The sequence below is a fragment of the Mesocricetus auratus genome, unplaced genomic scaffold, assembly GCF_017639785.1.
Source record: "Mesocricetus auratus isolate SY011 unplaced genomic scaffold, BCM_Maur_2.0 contig_11262_pilon_obj, whole genome shotgun sequence".
Classification (NCBI taxonomy): Eukaryota; Metazoa; Chordata; class Mammalia; order Rodentia; family Cricetidae; genus Mesocricetus; species Mesocricetus auratus.
In genome coordinates this window covers 23,987-38,898 of record NW_024432186.1, presented here as the reverse complement: position 1 = coordinate 38,898, position 14,912 = coordinate 23,987, and the positions used below count along the sequence as shown (strand labels likewise).

The 14,912-nt window shown below is 38.9% G+C and overlaps 1 protein-coding gene across 1 annotated transcript; it reads right to left on the bottom strand.

Moving 5' to 3' along the window:
• Positions 1-10,278: 10,278 nt before the first annotated feature.
• On the bottom strand, positions 10,279-11,284 carry LOC101830998 (mas-related G-protein coupled receptor member B1-like; the record flags this gene model as incomplete). The annotated part of the gene is made up of 1 exon (XM_005083224.2): positions 10,279-11,284. A coding segment is annotated over one exon (1,006 nt), but the record flags the coding sequence as incomplete, so codon positions are not given.
• Between the last annotated feature and the right edge of the window lie 3,628 nt (positions 11,285-14,912).

The window sequence follows — 14,912 nt, the reverse complement described above, 5'->3', positions numbered from 1 at the left end:
GACAGTTTCTTTTTATTATTTATTTTTAAGATTAAATTTAGATTAGAAACAAGGTTGCTTCACAAGTCAGATCCAGGTCCCTTCCCTTTCTCCTCCTGTGCCCTCCCTCCAACCCCCAATTTATCCTCTCATTTCCCCAGGAAGGGTGACGCCTTCCATGGGGGTGTCCATAGTCTGTCATTTCAACCAGGGCAGGGCCTAGACGGTCCCCCAAGAGTTCAGGATAAGAGTGCATTTCACATTGCTGGATGGAAGTCCAAATTCGGTGTGTATACTCGGGATGAGTACTGATGTACTGCCCAAGGCTCAATAGATTACCTAGGCCTCCTCAATGGCACCCACATTCAGGGGATCTTGATCAGTCCCAGGCTGATACCTGGGATTCAAGAGTTAACCTTTGTCAGGTCAGCTGTTTCTGGGGTTAAACCAGCCCAGTCTTAAATACTTTGGTCATCAGTCTTCCCTCTCGGTCAGGGGATTTCCTGAGTTCAGCTCAGTGTTTAGCTGTGGGAGTCTGCCTCTGCTTTCATTAGCCCCTGAATGAAGGTTCTGTTTCCCAGACACTCTGACCATGGGATTATAGGCTGGCACTCCCCAGATCTATGTCTAAATTCCATATATAAGAGAGTACATGCCATGTTTCTCTTTTTGTGACTGTGTTACCTCACTCAGGATGGTTTCCTCTAGTGTCATCCATTTTCCTGCAAATCTCAAGATTCCATTGTTTTTCTGCTGAGTAGTACTCCATTGTGTAAATATACCACATTTTCTCTATCCACTATTCGGCTGAGGAGCATCTAGTTTGCTTCCAAGTTCTGGCTATTAGAAATAATGCTGCTATGAACATAGTGGTACAGACACCCTTGTTGTATGAATGGGCATCTTTTGGATATATGCCTAAGAGTGGAGTTGCTGGGTCCTGTGGCAGGTTTATTCCCAGCTCATGGCTTTATCTGTCCTCCAGCATATTTTGCTCCCTCTGCATAACCTGGTGGTCTCTCTGCCCTGCCCTTTTTCTTCCCAGTGTTCTTAGTCCATTTTTCTGACTAATATCACCCTCTATAGCTATTGGACAGTCAGTTTCTTTATTAAACCAATCACAATGTAATACACAATGTACAGAAGGATTATTACACAGCCTTGAATAGCAGTTCATTGTGTCTAAGAACCATATTTTCACTATTTATCATCAGTGGAAGAACATTTGGGTTCTTTTGTTTCCTGCCTTTGTAAATTGTGTGGCAGTAAATATGATTAAGTAAGTATCTGGGAAGTAGGTTGTTGAGTACTTTGGGCATAGACCAATGAGTATAGCTGAATTCGAAGACAGATTTAGGCTTAGGATTTTATTTATTGATTGACTGATTCTCTGTACTGATTTCTAGACATACAGTGGATGACATTTGCATAATTTGAATAAAGCCTGTGTTAGTGTAATAGCAACACCAGGTAAGGAAACATTGAAACCAAACAAACCAACTGCAGAACAATATTCATGATGGACACATATGCAATAATACTCAGTAAAATAAAAACAACCTGAATAAAAGCACATGTCAAGAATATTATTCACAATGATCAAATTGTATTTACCCCAGAAATTTAGGGTGGGATCAATATATATCATGAAATAAATATATTAAATCATATAAATAGACTTAAATACAAAAAAAATCAAATGATCATCTCAATAAGTCAATGGCAGAAATAGCAAATGACAAAATCCAAAATGCTTTCATGATAAAAGTCCTAGAGAAGCAGGACTGTAGGAAACATAAATAAGACTACTTATGGAGAATTAAGGCATGAAAAGAAAATTAAATGGTACAAATAATAAAAGAAGAGTCAACTTATCCCTATTTGCAGATGTTATGTCAAACATAAGAGATGTAAAACTATCCAGAAAAAGATCTGGTAGCAAAAAGTTCAGCAAAAAGGCATGGTACCAAATTAACTTATAAAAATCAGTGTTTTTTGTACATAACAAGGGACTTTAGACAGTAGTGATGTTAACTGGAAAAAAGTGAAAACACATGTAGAGGTGAAAATAAAGGAATAGCCAAACATGATGGGAAGAAATTAATAAGAAATTAATGTTCACACGAGAGGTACAGTGTAGGAAATACCTGAAAATGCTGTGGGAGGGCATAAACATGACATGTACTCTTAGAATCCCAAGTCTGCTCTTCTCATTGTTTCCCTCTGGCCCCGAGGGAAATATTTGCATCATAAAACTATCCCAGTCCTCTGACTTAGAGGAATTTATTCAAAGGGACAGAGGAACACTGATCTTTAATTCTTTTTCTGAAAATACAGTGTGCCACTTGTAACTTTATTAGGTATTGAAACAATATAACTTACTTCTTGATCCTTGGATGCTTGCAAAGTGCTTCTGTAAATCTCAGGAGAGAGCTTTCCCTTTGCTATTGCAAACTGCTGGAGCTATTAGAATTTTCAGGGCTGAGTGGAAGTTGTAAATTACCTAAACATACATGGTTTACATTGTAGTAGGAATATATGTTTTAGGGTCTGTGGTGAAATACTGCAATTTAAAAAACCAAATCTCCTTAAAAGCATCATGTGTTAAAGGGTTGGTTGAAAGATAAAAGGGCTTCAAGGTCTCCAATTTCATCATAAGAATGACATTGTGTGACTCATAGTTTGATAGAATTGTTGGGATAGGATACAAACTATATGATAGGGCTTAACTACTACTGATAGTAGATCTTTCCAGAACAGGTCATTAATCATATGATGTCTTTGTGACCGTTCAAGTCTCTGCTTCCCGATGGTCATGACATGGTCAGATTTTCTTTACCATTTCATTCCGTCGTGATGTTTCTGTCTTACCCAGTATTTGAAGCAATGGAGCAAGTAAACAGAATGACCTCTGTGAAGCCATGAAGAAAAATATTGTCTTGCATTTTAGCAATTATTTATGTAAATTATTGGCATTTAACAGCCACACGACCAAGTGAGAAAGTATTTGCATGTGTAATTAGTATCAATAGTTACTGATCATCAATTTACTTAAAAATGTGTAATGAGTTAAAGATAGATCAACAGTTAAGAACACATACTGCTCTTACAGAGGCCCTGCGATCTTTTTTCAACACTCATGTCAGGTGACTTACAAACAATTTTGAGGGATCAGACAACTCTGACCCACATGGTTACCTGCACTGATATGTACACAGACACATAATTAAAATTTTTAAAACCTGGAAATCAATGCTGAAACCACAAAGTTTAAACTTATGGAGACACCATTAAAAATCTGACAGTCGTATGGCTTGGGGAGTCTATGAGGCTGCAGGCACTGGGACCAGGTTTTATCCCTAGTCCTTCAATGGACTTCTGGAGTCCCTTCGCTTTGGAGGGATACATTGCTCAGCCTGGATATAGGGAGATACTTGATCATGCCTCAAAGTGACTTTGTTGACATCCCAATGGCAAGCCTCTCCCTCTCTGAAGAGTAGGTGGGAGACAGGTGGGAGGAGTGGGAGGAAAGGAGAGAGAGGGAACTGGGATTGGTTTATGAAATGTGAAAAGGTTATTTAAAAATATCTCTTATGGCCTTGTAATAAAATGGACCCTCTTCCCCAATGAACAGCTGTGGGCAGGCCTGAGTATTACATCCACAGAGGCTTTGTCCAAAGAAGAAGCCCCATTTTTCTGCCTGTAAGTTTTTTGTTAATGTCCAGTAGAAAATGTGAGTGTTATTAACTTTGTAAGTTGATCAGTGGGATGAAGGGGGAAACTATTAGCTTCCTGTCTCAAACTTATTTCCCAACATATTAATAATTTGGGTTCTTGGATTGCTATCTACCTTATTCTTTTTGAGGTAGGTATTCCAGTCAAACCCCTAGCTCACCTAGGTTGGTTACCAACTTGCTCTGGAATCCTGACTTTCAAGTTCTATTGTGACCTTGCCACACGCACTAGACGTTTATTGATTCCAAATTCTTGTTTGGCAAGCATTGCAGCCGCTGAGCTGTCTGTCCACCCCTAATAATTTCTTACTCATTTATTGCTGCTTAAATGACAAAAGCTGATTGTGTCATGCACTGCCCAGAACTTTACTGCATTTCTTACATTAAACCAAATGTAAGCCATCGCCATATATTTTCTATGCTGTATATAGGAAACAAAGTATGCATGTATAGTTAGCCTTGTTATCACATTTTAATATAAATAAAAAAATTCTTTTGTTGATCGAGCAATAAAAAAATAAAAATATCTCTTATGAATAACGAGTAAATACACAGTTACTCAGATGCTAATTTCCACATCGAATGCCTATTCCTGATAGTGAAATTGATGTATATAACCATCCTGGAGCCTTCATCCAGTGACTGATGAGAGCAGAGGAAAACACCCACAGTTAAATACTGAACTGAACCCAAGCAACCCAGCGACAGAGAGAGAGGAGCAGTGAGCAAATTAATTTCCAAAGACATTAAGAAAATGCAAATTAAAACACAAGAGCACACTGCCTCGTACTCCTCAAAATGGTTTAAGTTTAGAGAACGAAAACACAACAGTCCCTTGTCATATCTAAAGACTGCAGTAACCACATATTTCTGGTGGAAAGTGAAGCAGTAACACCATGATGGTATTAGGAAAGGTTTTTACTGTGTGTTCATCCTCAGTTTCCACATATATTTTACTCTAGATTCTTTATTCAGTATGTATGAAAATCTTTAATAGTAATACACATGCAATCCCAATATGAAATACTTTTTTTTGTTTTTATGAGACAGGGTTTCTCTGTATTGTTTTCAAGGCTGTCAGTCCAGCCCAGCCTTGAACTCACAGAGATCCGCCTATCTCTGCCTCCCGAGTACTGGGATTAAAGGCATGCGCCACCACCGCCCGGCCCAATATGAAATACTTAAACTGTAGGTTTTTTATCTACTTATACAGTACTCACTCAGCATCATAAATGATGACTCAAAAATATAATGACATGTTGTGCTGTGTGAGAATGGCTTAGGAAATAAGGGAATACAGATAAGCATTTGAAATTGCATATTTTTATTCATACAATTTTACACTATGATTACATGAATGATAACATTATATGACAAGAATATCACACATTAATTAAACTTGATTACAGAAAAATATGCACAGTATGATTCTTATTAAGCTAATTCAAAGGCATATAATGATATAATGGTAACAATGATTTTCTCTTGGGCAAGGGAAGTGACTTTGAATATCATGGAATCTTTCAGAAGACTTGAAAGTTTTTGATTGTATTCTGAGAACATGGACGTATTTATTTTCCAAATACAGGTATTGTACAATTACAATTTGAATATGATTCTCTATTAAACTCTAACGGAACAAAAAATACTAGTGTCTATAGCATTTATAATTAATATATTTCATGATATCAATAATTTACAATCAATAATTAAAACATTTTTATATATCTAGAATAAAAGATAATTTGGTGTACATACTCTTAAGCAATACCTCTGTTAAGTTAGTGTCCCAGTTATGTTTAATTTTCAAGTTGACAAAGCCTAGAAGGCTATTCGAAGAAAGCTTTTTATTACATTCATCTAGATCTGGTTATCTGTGTGCCTATCAGTGACTATTATTAATTGATTAATAATTGACTGTTATTAACTGGTTATTAATTGATTAATGATCCCAACTCAGCAGGGGGACAACAGCCCTAGACAGCTAGACAGATGGACATGGGCTGTATAAGAAAGCTAGCCAAGCATCAGCAAGAGAGGCAGCAGTCAGCATTCCTCCATGGTTTCTGCTTCACAATCCTGCTTGAATTTCTCCCTCACTTTCCTCACTGATGAAGTGGGAGAGGATGATACAGCAAATAAACCCTTTTTTCTCCTTAAGATGATTTCATTCAGAATGCCTTATCACTGCAACAGAGAGGAAATTAAAAGAGAAATTGGCACAGGGTGTGGATTGTTCCTGGGACACACATAGCTATGTGGCTTTTCATGTCTTTGTGTCATTTTGTTGGTGGATTGCATAGGATTTTAGGACTTTTGGGCTGGAAATTCTGCTGAATGCTCAAACCTTAATAAGTTATTTTAGGAACTTGGAAGATGAACTATGGGGGTGTGTTTTATGCAGTTTCAGAAGGGGTTACTGACTGAATTAAGAATTGAGCCAGAGCAGGGCCGTAGTGGCCAACGCCTTTAATTCCAGCACTGGGGAGGCAGAGGCTCTCTGTGAGTTCGAGACCAGCCTGGTCTACACGAGCTATTTCCAGGAGAGCCTCCAAACCATAGACAAACACTGTCTTGAAAAACAAAAAACAAAACAAGAATTTAGACAGAGGCTATTTGTGTGAAATATTGTATGAAGATACTGTGGCTGTTGTCAGCTGGGATTTCAGAATCAGCTATACTTAAAAAAAGAGCTGCACATCAGGTGGTGGTGACACATACCTTTAATCTCAGAACTGGGGAGACAGAATTAGGCAGATCTCTGAGTTTACAGCCAGCCTGGTCTACAGAGCAAATTCCAGGAGAGGCAGTGCTTACACCGAGAAACCCTATCTCCCAAAACCAAAAGCAAAACCAAAATAATAAAAAAATCAGATCTGCATCATTGAGGTGAACCTGTTTTTCTCTTGGATGATGGGATTGTTGGTCACCTGGTGTTGAAGAATCGCCTGTGATTAACAAGAGCGCAGCAGCATCGAGATAATAGGAATGTATTGTCCTTAGGGTCAGCCCACAGAAGGTATACTCCAAGACAACTAAAGCTGTATTTTAATCAGGCAGCCAATATTGAGAATGATTAAGAGTCTCCCAGGTGATACTAGTTTTAAAGTTATGGAAGATGTATCGTTGAATTGGTCATGGACAGGAACTTGATCTTTGCAGCATATGATAGGTAGGCATCTCTTTGGAGTAGCCATTAGTAAAGGTGCATCATTAGTTGTGGTGAAGACCTAGGAAATAGATCCCAGGAATATGAGATGTTTGCTTAGGACAGTGGCAAATGTGGAGTGTAGCTAGCATGAGCCTAGGAGACAAGTCATGTGTTATCTATATGGCAGAGCTGCAGAAGGGGGACTGCTCAGGCCTTTCAGATATATTTTGTACAGTAAGAAATCCCCAGATAATAGATATTGAATGACAGGATTTGGATTTGTACTGTTGGATATTTGTGTTGTTTTTCTGCTGTTACAATGTTCTTTCATTTTGGAATAACAAGCGTTATTTGATTTCAGTTTAGAGGGCCTACAGCTAAAAGACACCTGTCTGTCTATCTATCTATCTATCTATCTGTCTGTCTGTCTATCTATCTATCTATTTATCTATCTATCTATCTATCAGGCATACAGTGTTCTTTCAGCATGTATGCCTGGATGTCAGAAGAGGGAACTAGATCTCATTATAGATGGTCTTAAGACACAGTGTAACTGGTGTGTATTGAACTCAGGAACTCTGGAAGGGCAACCAGTGATCTTAACCTCTGAGCCACCTCTTTAGCCTCAAGACTTTGGGGTTTTAAGGGGACTTTTAGTAATTTTAATGAGACTTTTAGTGTGTTTAAATTACTAGAGACTGTGTAACTCTTAAACCTGTTTCATGTGATGGCTTTAAAATATTATCTCAGGGACAAACGTTTGAAAGATTATAGCTTAAAGTAAAGTGTTTTTATGTAAAGTTGACAAGTGGTGAAATATTGTAGTTAGAAAACCACCATATTGTCACAGCATAGGATTTCTTGGGAACAGACGCCTCATTTGAATAAGTATTTTTATTCAATTTGTCTATGGGCATGTATGTGAGGTATTATAATATCTGTTAATTTATGCATACAAATTAGCCTTGCCATAGCTTGTGCAAGTGGCTTTGGGTTGTATAAGTGAGTGAGCAAGCAAATCAAGAACCAGTGTTCCTCAGCAGATTCTTTTTATGGATAGTCTTCCTGTCAGCCTGATCTCCCAGCCATCTTGGAGCCCCCAAATAAACACACAGATGCTATATTAATTATGAAATTATTGAGCAATGACTAGGGCTTCTTATTGACTAACTCTGTCTTAGTTACTGACCCATTTCTATTAACTAAGTATTCCCACACAGTCTTATCATCCCAGAGAAAGGTTCAGGGATCTGTTACTCCCCTGGTGTCCTACATGGTGACTGATATCTGCCTATACCACCCAGAATCCTCCTCATCTCCTAGATCCACCTATCTTGTTGCCCTATTGGCCACAGTGCTTTATTCATTAATCAATAAGAAAAACATATGTACAGAAGACATGCCCATCATCTCTTCTTTTCTGTCTAAATAAAAATAAAGTTTTTGACTTTAACATAGTCATATATATATAACAAAACAGTTATAAAGTAAGAAATATTGTCACAATATTTAGCTCATTAACATTTAGTAATATTTTAAAGAAAATATTTTATCATCTATCCTATCCTATCCTACCATGTAACTTATCTTTTATCATAACTAAGGAAAATCATAACCATAACTATCTGTCTTTAAATCAATCAAAGACCACAGAAGGATAATATATATATACTCTGGAACAGACAGAGACATCTCGCTGCCTGGTCAGTCACCCAAAGTTCCTCTGTAATATTGGAGCATCTTTGACCCATAGGCCACAGTGTGTCTGTCAGGCTTCTCAGCGAAGCAGGAAATTAGAAAATGTCCCACCTGTATTGGCAATTTGTCAGTAATTTATCTCTCTGCCCTGTAGAATGTCTTCCAGACTCTTTTATGAAACAGAAACCCTAAAGCACTGACCCATATTGTTTTAACAGTCACTTTTATGTGGGTCCTGTATGAACACTTCATACAGTATGCAGTCAAACAGTCGAGGCAGGAGCGGGTATTTGCCCAAATGTCTAGTCTTGCCATGTTAAAGGCAGACTCCATTATAAGTTTTTCGAAGTCCATCTTCCTCTCTGAAGCAATTGGTATTTCCAGGAGCAGTTATGTCTCACTGTCATGAAAAAAAACCCTAAATAATTTTAAATGCCATATTCTCTAGATCTTTGAAAGGTTTGAAGAATGCCTATCAATTTGAAATATATTTATATATATACATCTAGAAAACCTAATTAACCAAACTATAAGTTTTGACTATTATAGGTAACTATCTACAATCTGTACTTAATTATATATTACATCTTAAGATATGCTATATAAGCACAATACCTAAACAAGAGGTGAAATATACATATCACAAAATTGACCTTAAATTTATGTCAATAAATGAAAATCCATTCCAATAAAATGTAGTCATTTCTATATCATAACCCCTCATTTTTCCCTTATAAAGATTGGTAGTTTTCATTAACCATTTATAAACAATGCCACTTAAATGAGAACATTTGGGGGCGCTGTTAGAACTATGGGGATCATGAGAAAAGAGAAATCTGGCCAAATTCTGCAATCTAATACCTGCCCTCATTTCATTTAGGATGAACCCAGAACTGGAAGAATATGCCATATATTTCTTTCATCCTCTAATTTTTTGTCAGAGTATTGTATCACTCTGGTGTCAGAACTTGGCCTTGGGTCTACATAGTACTCATTTGGATTGAATATTTGTCATGAAATGTGGTTCTTGGTGAGGGATGGTCAAAATGAATACCCACAGAGAAATGGGAGACATGCGCTTGGAGTGCTAAGCAAGGCAGAGTGAGAGGGAACCACAGGAGGGTGCTCTGCATTAACATTCAAGCAAGCATTGGTATTTTGTCTCTGGTTACAAAACCTGATCTCCCTCTTCCAGTGCCCTAAATGGTATAAACAATCAGCTTGAAGGTGATGATTACAGTCTGGTGAATTGAAATTTAATAAAGCTGTCTTAAGATTGCACATTTGTTTACTAAGAAATTTGTATAAGAGATTTATGAGGTTATAAACCTCTTCTAAACCTTCAGAAATTAAGGAGACTAAGATTGTGGGGAAATTTTATGCAATTATTTTAACATTGAGACAAAAGTTCTTTTAAAAATAAATAGAACATTTGGGCAAAATATAACCATCATTTAATCATTGTCAAGTTCAATGACCAAAGAAGTCCTGAGCTTTCCAACAAGGCCTTAAGACTTCCTCTAAGGGAAGGATTTCTCTACAGTGGGAACTTTTCTGTCCCTGAGTGGCAGGTTGAAGGATGCTGCAAGCAGTACCTGATTGACAAGCCTTGTCTCACTCAGCTTTCACAAGAATAATTATTTTTCAACATATTTAAGGTCAGATGTCCAAATGAAAATGTTATTAAAATTGCCTACATGGACCAGGACAAAGTTGTCAGCTGCTGCACAAGACTGTTTCCTGTCCGGAAGAACTCCTCTCTCCACCTTCTTTCTCAGGAGTGTCTTGCATGGCTCTCTGCAGTAGCACCTTCAGAGTCTGTCTCTGGAATCGATGATGCCTAATGGAGCCAACAAGGAAGTAAATGATGGGGTTGGCACAGCTGTTAACACAGGATAATAATGCTGAGATTTCAAAAGCACTACAAGGGAAACCACTATGAATCTCATCAATCCAACCTAAGTGGAACCAGTAGATCCCATAGGACAAACCAAAGAGCAGGAAGGCCAGCACTGTGAGGGCAATGGTCACATAGAGCCTGGTCACAGGAATCCTGTGTGAGCCACAGAAAACCCTGATTATCAGGGCCAGGCTGGACCCTGAGAGGACCACAAATAAAACAATTAACCAAGCAAAAGTGATGAAATCTAATTTCCTACACCAAGCCAAAACTAAGTCATTAAAGAAGGCACTACATGATTTCCCTTCCAGGAGGCCCAATGTCAGGGACAAGGCCCAGAGCAGGGCACACATGACAGCTGATGTGTGTCTTGGCCTTTGACAGCGGTACCATATGGGCCATAGGGCAGACAAGCAGCGCTCAGTGCTAATGGCACTGAGCATGCTTAGACTTGCCAAATAAGCACAATTTAACACCATAATCAAATACATGGTCACACCAGTAATACTTATATGAAAATGATGAAGTATTTTGTCCAGGGAATACAGAGTCTGAAAGAAGAGGAAGAGGAAGTCGGCCCCAGCCAGGTTGAGGATGTAGACAGAGAAGGCATTCCTGCGCATGTGGAAGCCCAGGAGCCACAGAACTATGGCATTTCCTGCAACACCAACCAGGGCAATGATGACTATAAGAAGATTCAGTGTATAGGAAATTGTGGCACAGTATAAAGGCTGATTGTAATCACTTGTATTCATTGGTGTGTCCTTAGGTCTCGAGGCTGGGATGCTTAGTTGTACGATTTGCAATTCTTCACTAGTGTTCCTGAAATGAAAAAAAGAGTACATGAACACACACTGTATATGCTCTGACACCCTCCCTCCCCACCCAACACTATGGGAATAACCGACCCTGGCTCACAAAGAAGAGGAAACAGCTTACATAAATTAAGTCATTTGTCAACTTTTAAATTTTCTTGAAGATTTTACTGACTTGGCTATGTGGTGGTTTGAAACAAAATGGCTCCCATAGGGGGTGGCACTATTATGGTGTGTGGCTTTGTTGGAGTAGGTGTGGCCTTGTTGGAGAAAATATGTTCCTCTGGGGATGGGCTTTGAGGTCTCCCATGGTTAATCTATGTTCAATGTGGGACATTGTTCACTTCCTATTGCCTGTGGATCAAGAAATTTCAGCTTTTCTCCAGTAACATGTCTGTCTGAACGCTACCATGTCCCACCATGATTATGATGTAGTAAACCTCTGACACTCTAAGCCAGTCACAACTAAATGCTTTATAAGAGTAGCATGATCTCTTTATAGCTATAGAAATTTAGACTAAGACACAAATCAGTACCACACACTGGGGTATTGCTTTAATAGGCCTTACCCTAATTTCATTTGGAGGCATTAGGACTTCTGGATTTTGTAATGCTTCAAGCATTGCTCAATAGACCATACTAGTAAGAGGATGGGGACAGTGGTGCTGAGGGTGATTTGAACTCTAGGGGCCCAACTCAAGAAGTTTCAGGAGATAAGAATTTTATTATGTTGACTAGAGATCATCCTTGTGATATTTTGATGAAGAATGTAGCTGCTTTTTTATCCTTGTCCATAGAGTCTTTCTGAGGCTAACATAAAGAGCTTTTGATTAATTCTATTGGCAGAAAAATATCTTAAAACAACCTAGTACAAATTCTGTCATGTGGTTATTAGCGTTCACTCTAATGAAGATTTATAACAAAAGGGAAAAACCAAACAAGGAAAAATACAAAGTTTTCTTTTTGAGTAGAAAAGGATCACCAGGAAGTGGAATGGAGCTAAGTTGTGTGCTCAGGGAGATAAACAGATTAATAAATGAGCAAAGGGGTCAAAACCATGCTGGTGAAACCCACAGAAACAGCTGACTTGAACCAAGGTGAGCTCATGGAGCCCAGACTGATGACTGAGAGGCCAGCATGGAACTGATCCAGACCCCTTAAATTTTGGTGTCAGCGAGGAGGCCTTGGCAATCTATGGAGCCTTCGGTAGTAGATCAGTAGTTATCCCTGGCATACAAATAGACTTGGGAGCACATCCTACATTGATGTGTCTCTCAGCCTAGACACATGGGGGAGGGCCTAATCCCTGTCCCAGATGAAATGACAGATTCTGGAGATCCCCCATAGAGAGCCTCACCCTCCCTGGAGAGCAGAGTGGGGACTGGGTGGGAGGTTGGGGGAGGTGAGGGAGAGAGAGCTGGGATTGACATGTGCAGCAAGCTTGTTTCTAATTTAAATAAAAAGTAATGAAATAAAGATAATGGTGAATTCAGGGCAAGATCCCACCTAGCTAAGATTTATACTTGTGGAAAGGGATTAAAAAAGAATCTCAGAGAGACAGGTGTGGTGGTGCACACCTTTAATCCAAACACTCCAGAGAAGAGGCAGAGGAAGGCAGATTTTGGAGTCTCAGGCCAGTCTGGTCTACAGTGAAAGTTCCAGGACAGCTAAAAACAGCCAATAAACGAAACCGTGGAAAAGATTAAAGCTAGTGAAGAGGTAATTGAATAAGTTGACAATGTTCCAGTCCCAAAACACAGTTGGTCCTGGCAGGTTTGGCCACATGGTTCTGTCTTTCATGTCAAAGATATAAGAAAGGGATTATGGAATCTTCTTCTGTTACTAAGAAAATCTACTGAGTGCAGGAACAAGTCAGGTTAGTTCCTGAATGGAGGTCTAGAAAGACCATTGCATGAAGCTCTGAAGTTGAAGCCTGGATTGCCTTGGAGAGCTCAATGCCATTGGAGATGCCAGAGCTGTGGGATACCTACAAAATGCTACTAACAGGGAGTGAAACAAGCCCAGAAGAGAGATGTGTGTTGTAGTCAAAACTCTTCAGGAAGCTGGAGATCTGAAGACCCCTTTGACGTCAGACATGGAGAGACAGCATTTGGAGTTTGCCCAGATGGTTTTTGATCTTGCCTTGGTCCTGTATTTTCTCTTTACTCATTTTGCAATGGCAATGTTTATCATCTGTGCTATTATATTTTGGGATTATGTGATTTGCTTATTGATTTTTATTTTTACAGGGGATTGTAGTTAAGAGATTTCATTAATCTCAGAAAAGACATTGAGCTTTAGACTTATAAGTAAGTTTGAGACTCTGATAGACAATAGGCACTTTCTTTTTCTTTTTTTGGTTTTTATGAGACAGGGTTTCTCTGTATTGTTTTCGAGGCTGTCGGTCCAGCCCAGCCTCGAACTCACAGAGATCTGCCTGCCTCTGCCTCCCCAGTGCTGGGATTAAAGGCGTGTGCCACCACCGCCTGACTTATAGGCACTTTCTCAGTTGGACTGAGTGCAGTTTTACATTATACTATTGCTACAAGCCTATGAGGGCCAAAGAGTGTAATGTGGTGGATTGTAGGGAAATGATACCCATAGGGAATGGCACTATTAGGATGTGTGGCTTTGTTGGAGTAGGTGCTGCATTGTTGTAGTATATATGTCATGGTGAGGGTAGGCTCTGTGCTATCCTATGCTCAAGAGATGTGCAATTGGAACACAGTTAACTTCCTGTTGCCTGTGGATTAAGATGTAGAACACTCAGCTCCTTCTCTATCACCATGTCTACCTGCATGCCACCATATCCAACCGTGATGATAAGGGCCTAAACCTCCAAACTCTAAGCCACCCTAATGAAATGCTTTCCTTTATAAGAGTTTCCATGGTCATGGTGTCTCTTCACAGCAATAGTAACCCAAATTAAGAGAGGTTATCTGCAAGCCAATTCATCAACCCTCACTGGGGTAGCTGATTGTTCTAGTAGACATGCTTATGAGCAAATGCATTCAGGAAAAGACAGAATTCTTAATGCAACTATTTCTGTCCTAAAGCTGAAGCTTCTTCTTAGGTGCAGGAGTATTGGCACCTCATCATGAACAATGCCTGCCTTTAGTCACTGGGAGGGAGGCCTTCCAATGGGAAAAATTGAATAAAAAGTGAGAGTGAAGACCTCTGTGAGCACAGTCAGAGTTATTAGGCTAGAGAAACTGGATCTTCATTTCAAAATTTGGAAATTATAAAGAATAACAAGGGTTTTTTTTTGATAAATGTCTTTATGGAAAAAGTGTCTGGCACTCTACTATGTTATTTTGTTAAGAAATGTAACAAAGCCAGGCAGTGGTGGCACAAACCTTTAATCCTAGCACTTGGTAGGCAGAGGCAGGTTGATGTCTGTGAGTCTGAGACCAGCGTGGTCTATAAGAGCTAGTTACAGATCAGTCTTCAAAGCTAGACAGAGAAACACTGTCTCAAAAAAAACAAAAAAAGAGAGAAATGCAATAAATGAATAAATAAATTAGTCATGATATCAGAGTTAGTTGAAAATATAAAGTAAAGATTGTACAAATGTTTTAAAAATAAGATGAGTTCCAGAAAACATGCAGAATGAAGAACATGTCATTGCTAATAAT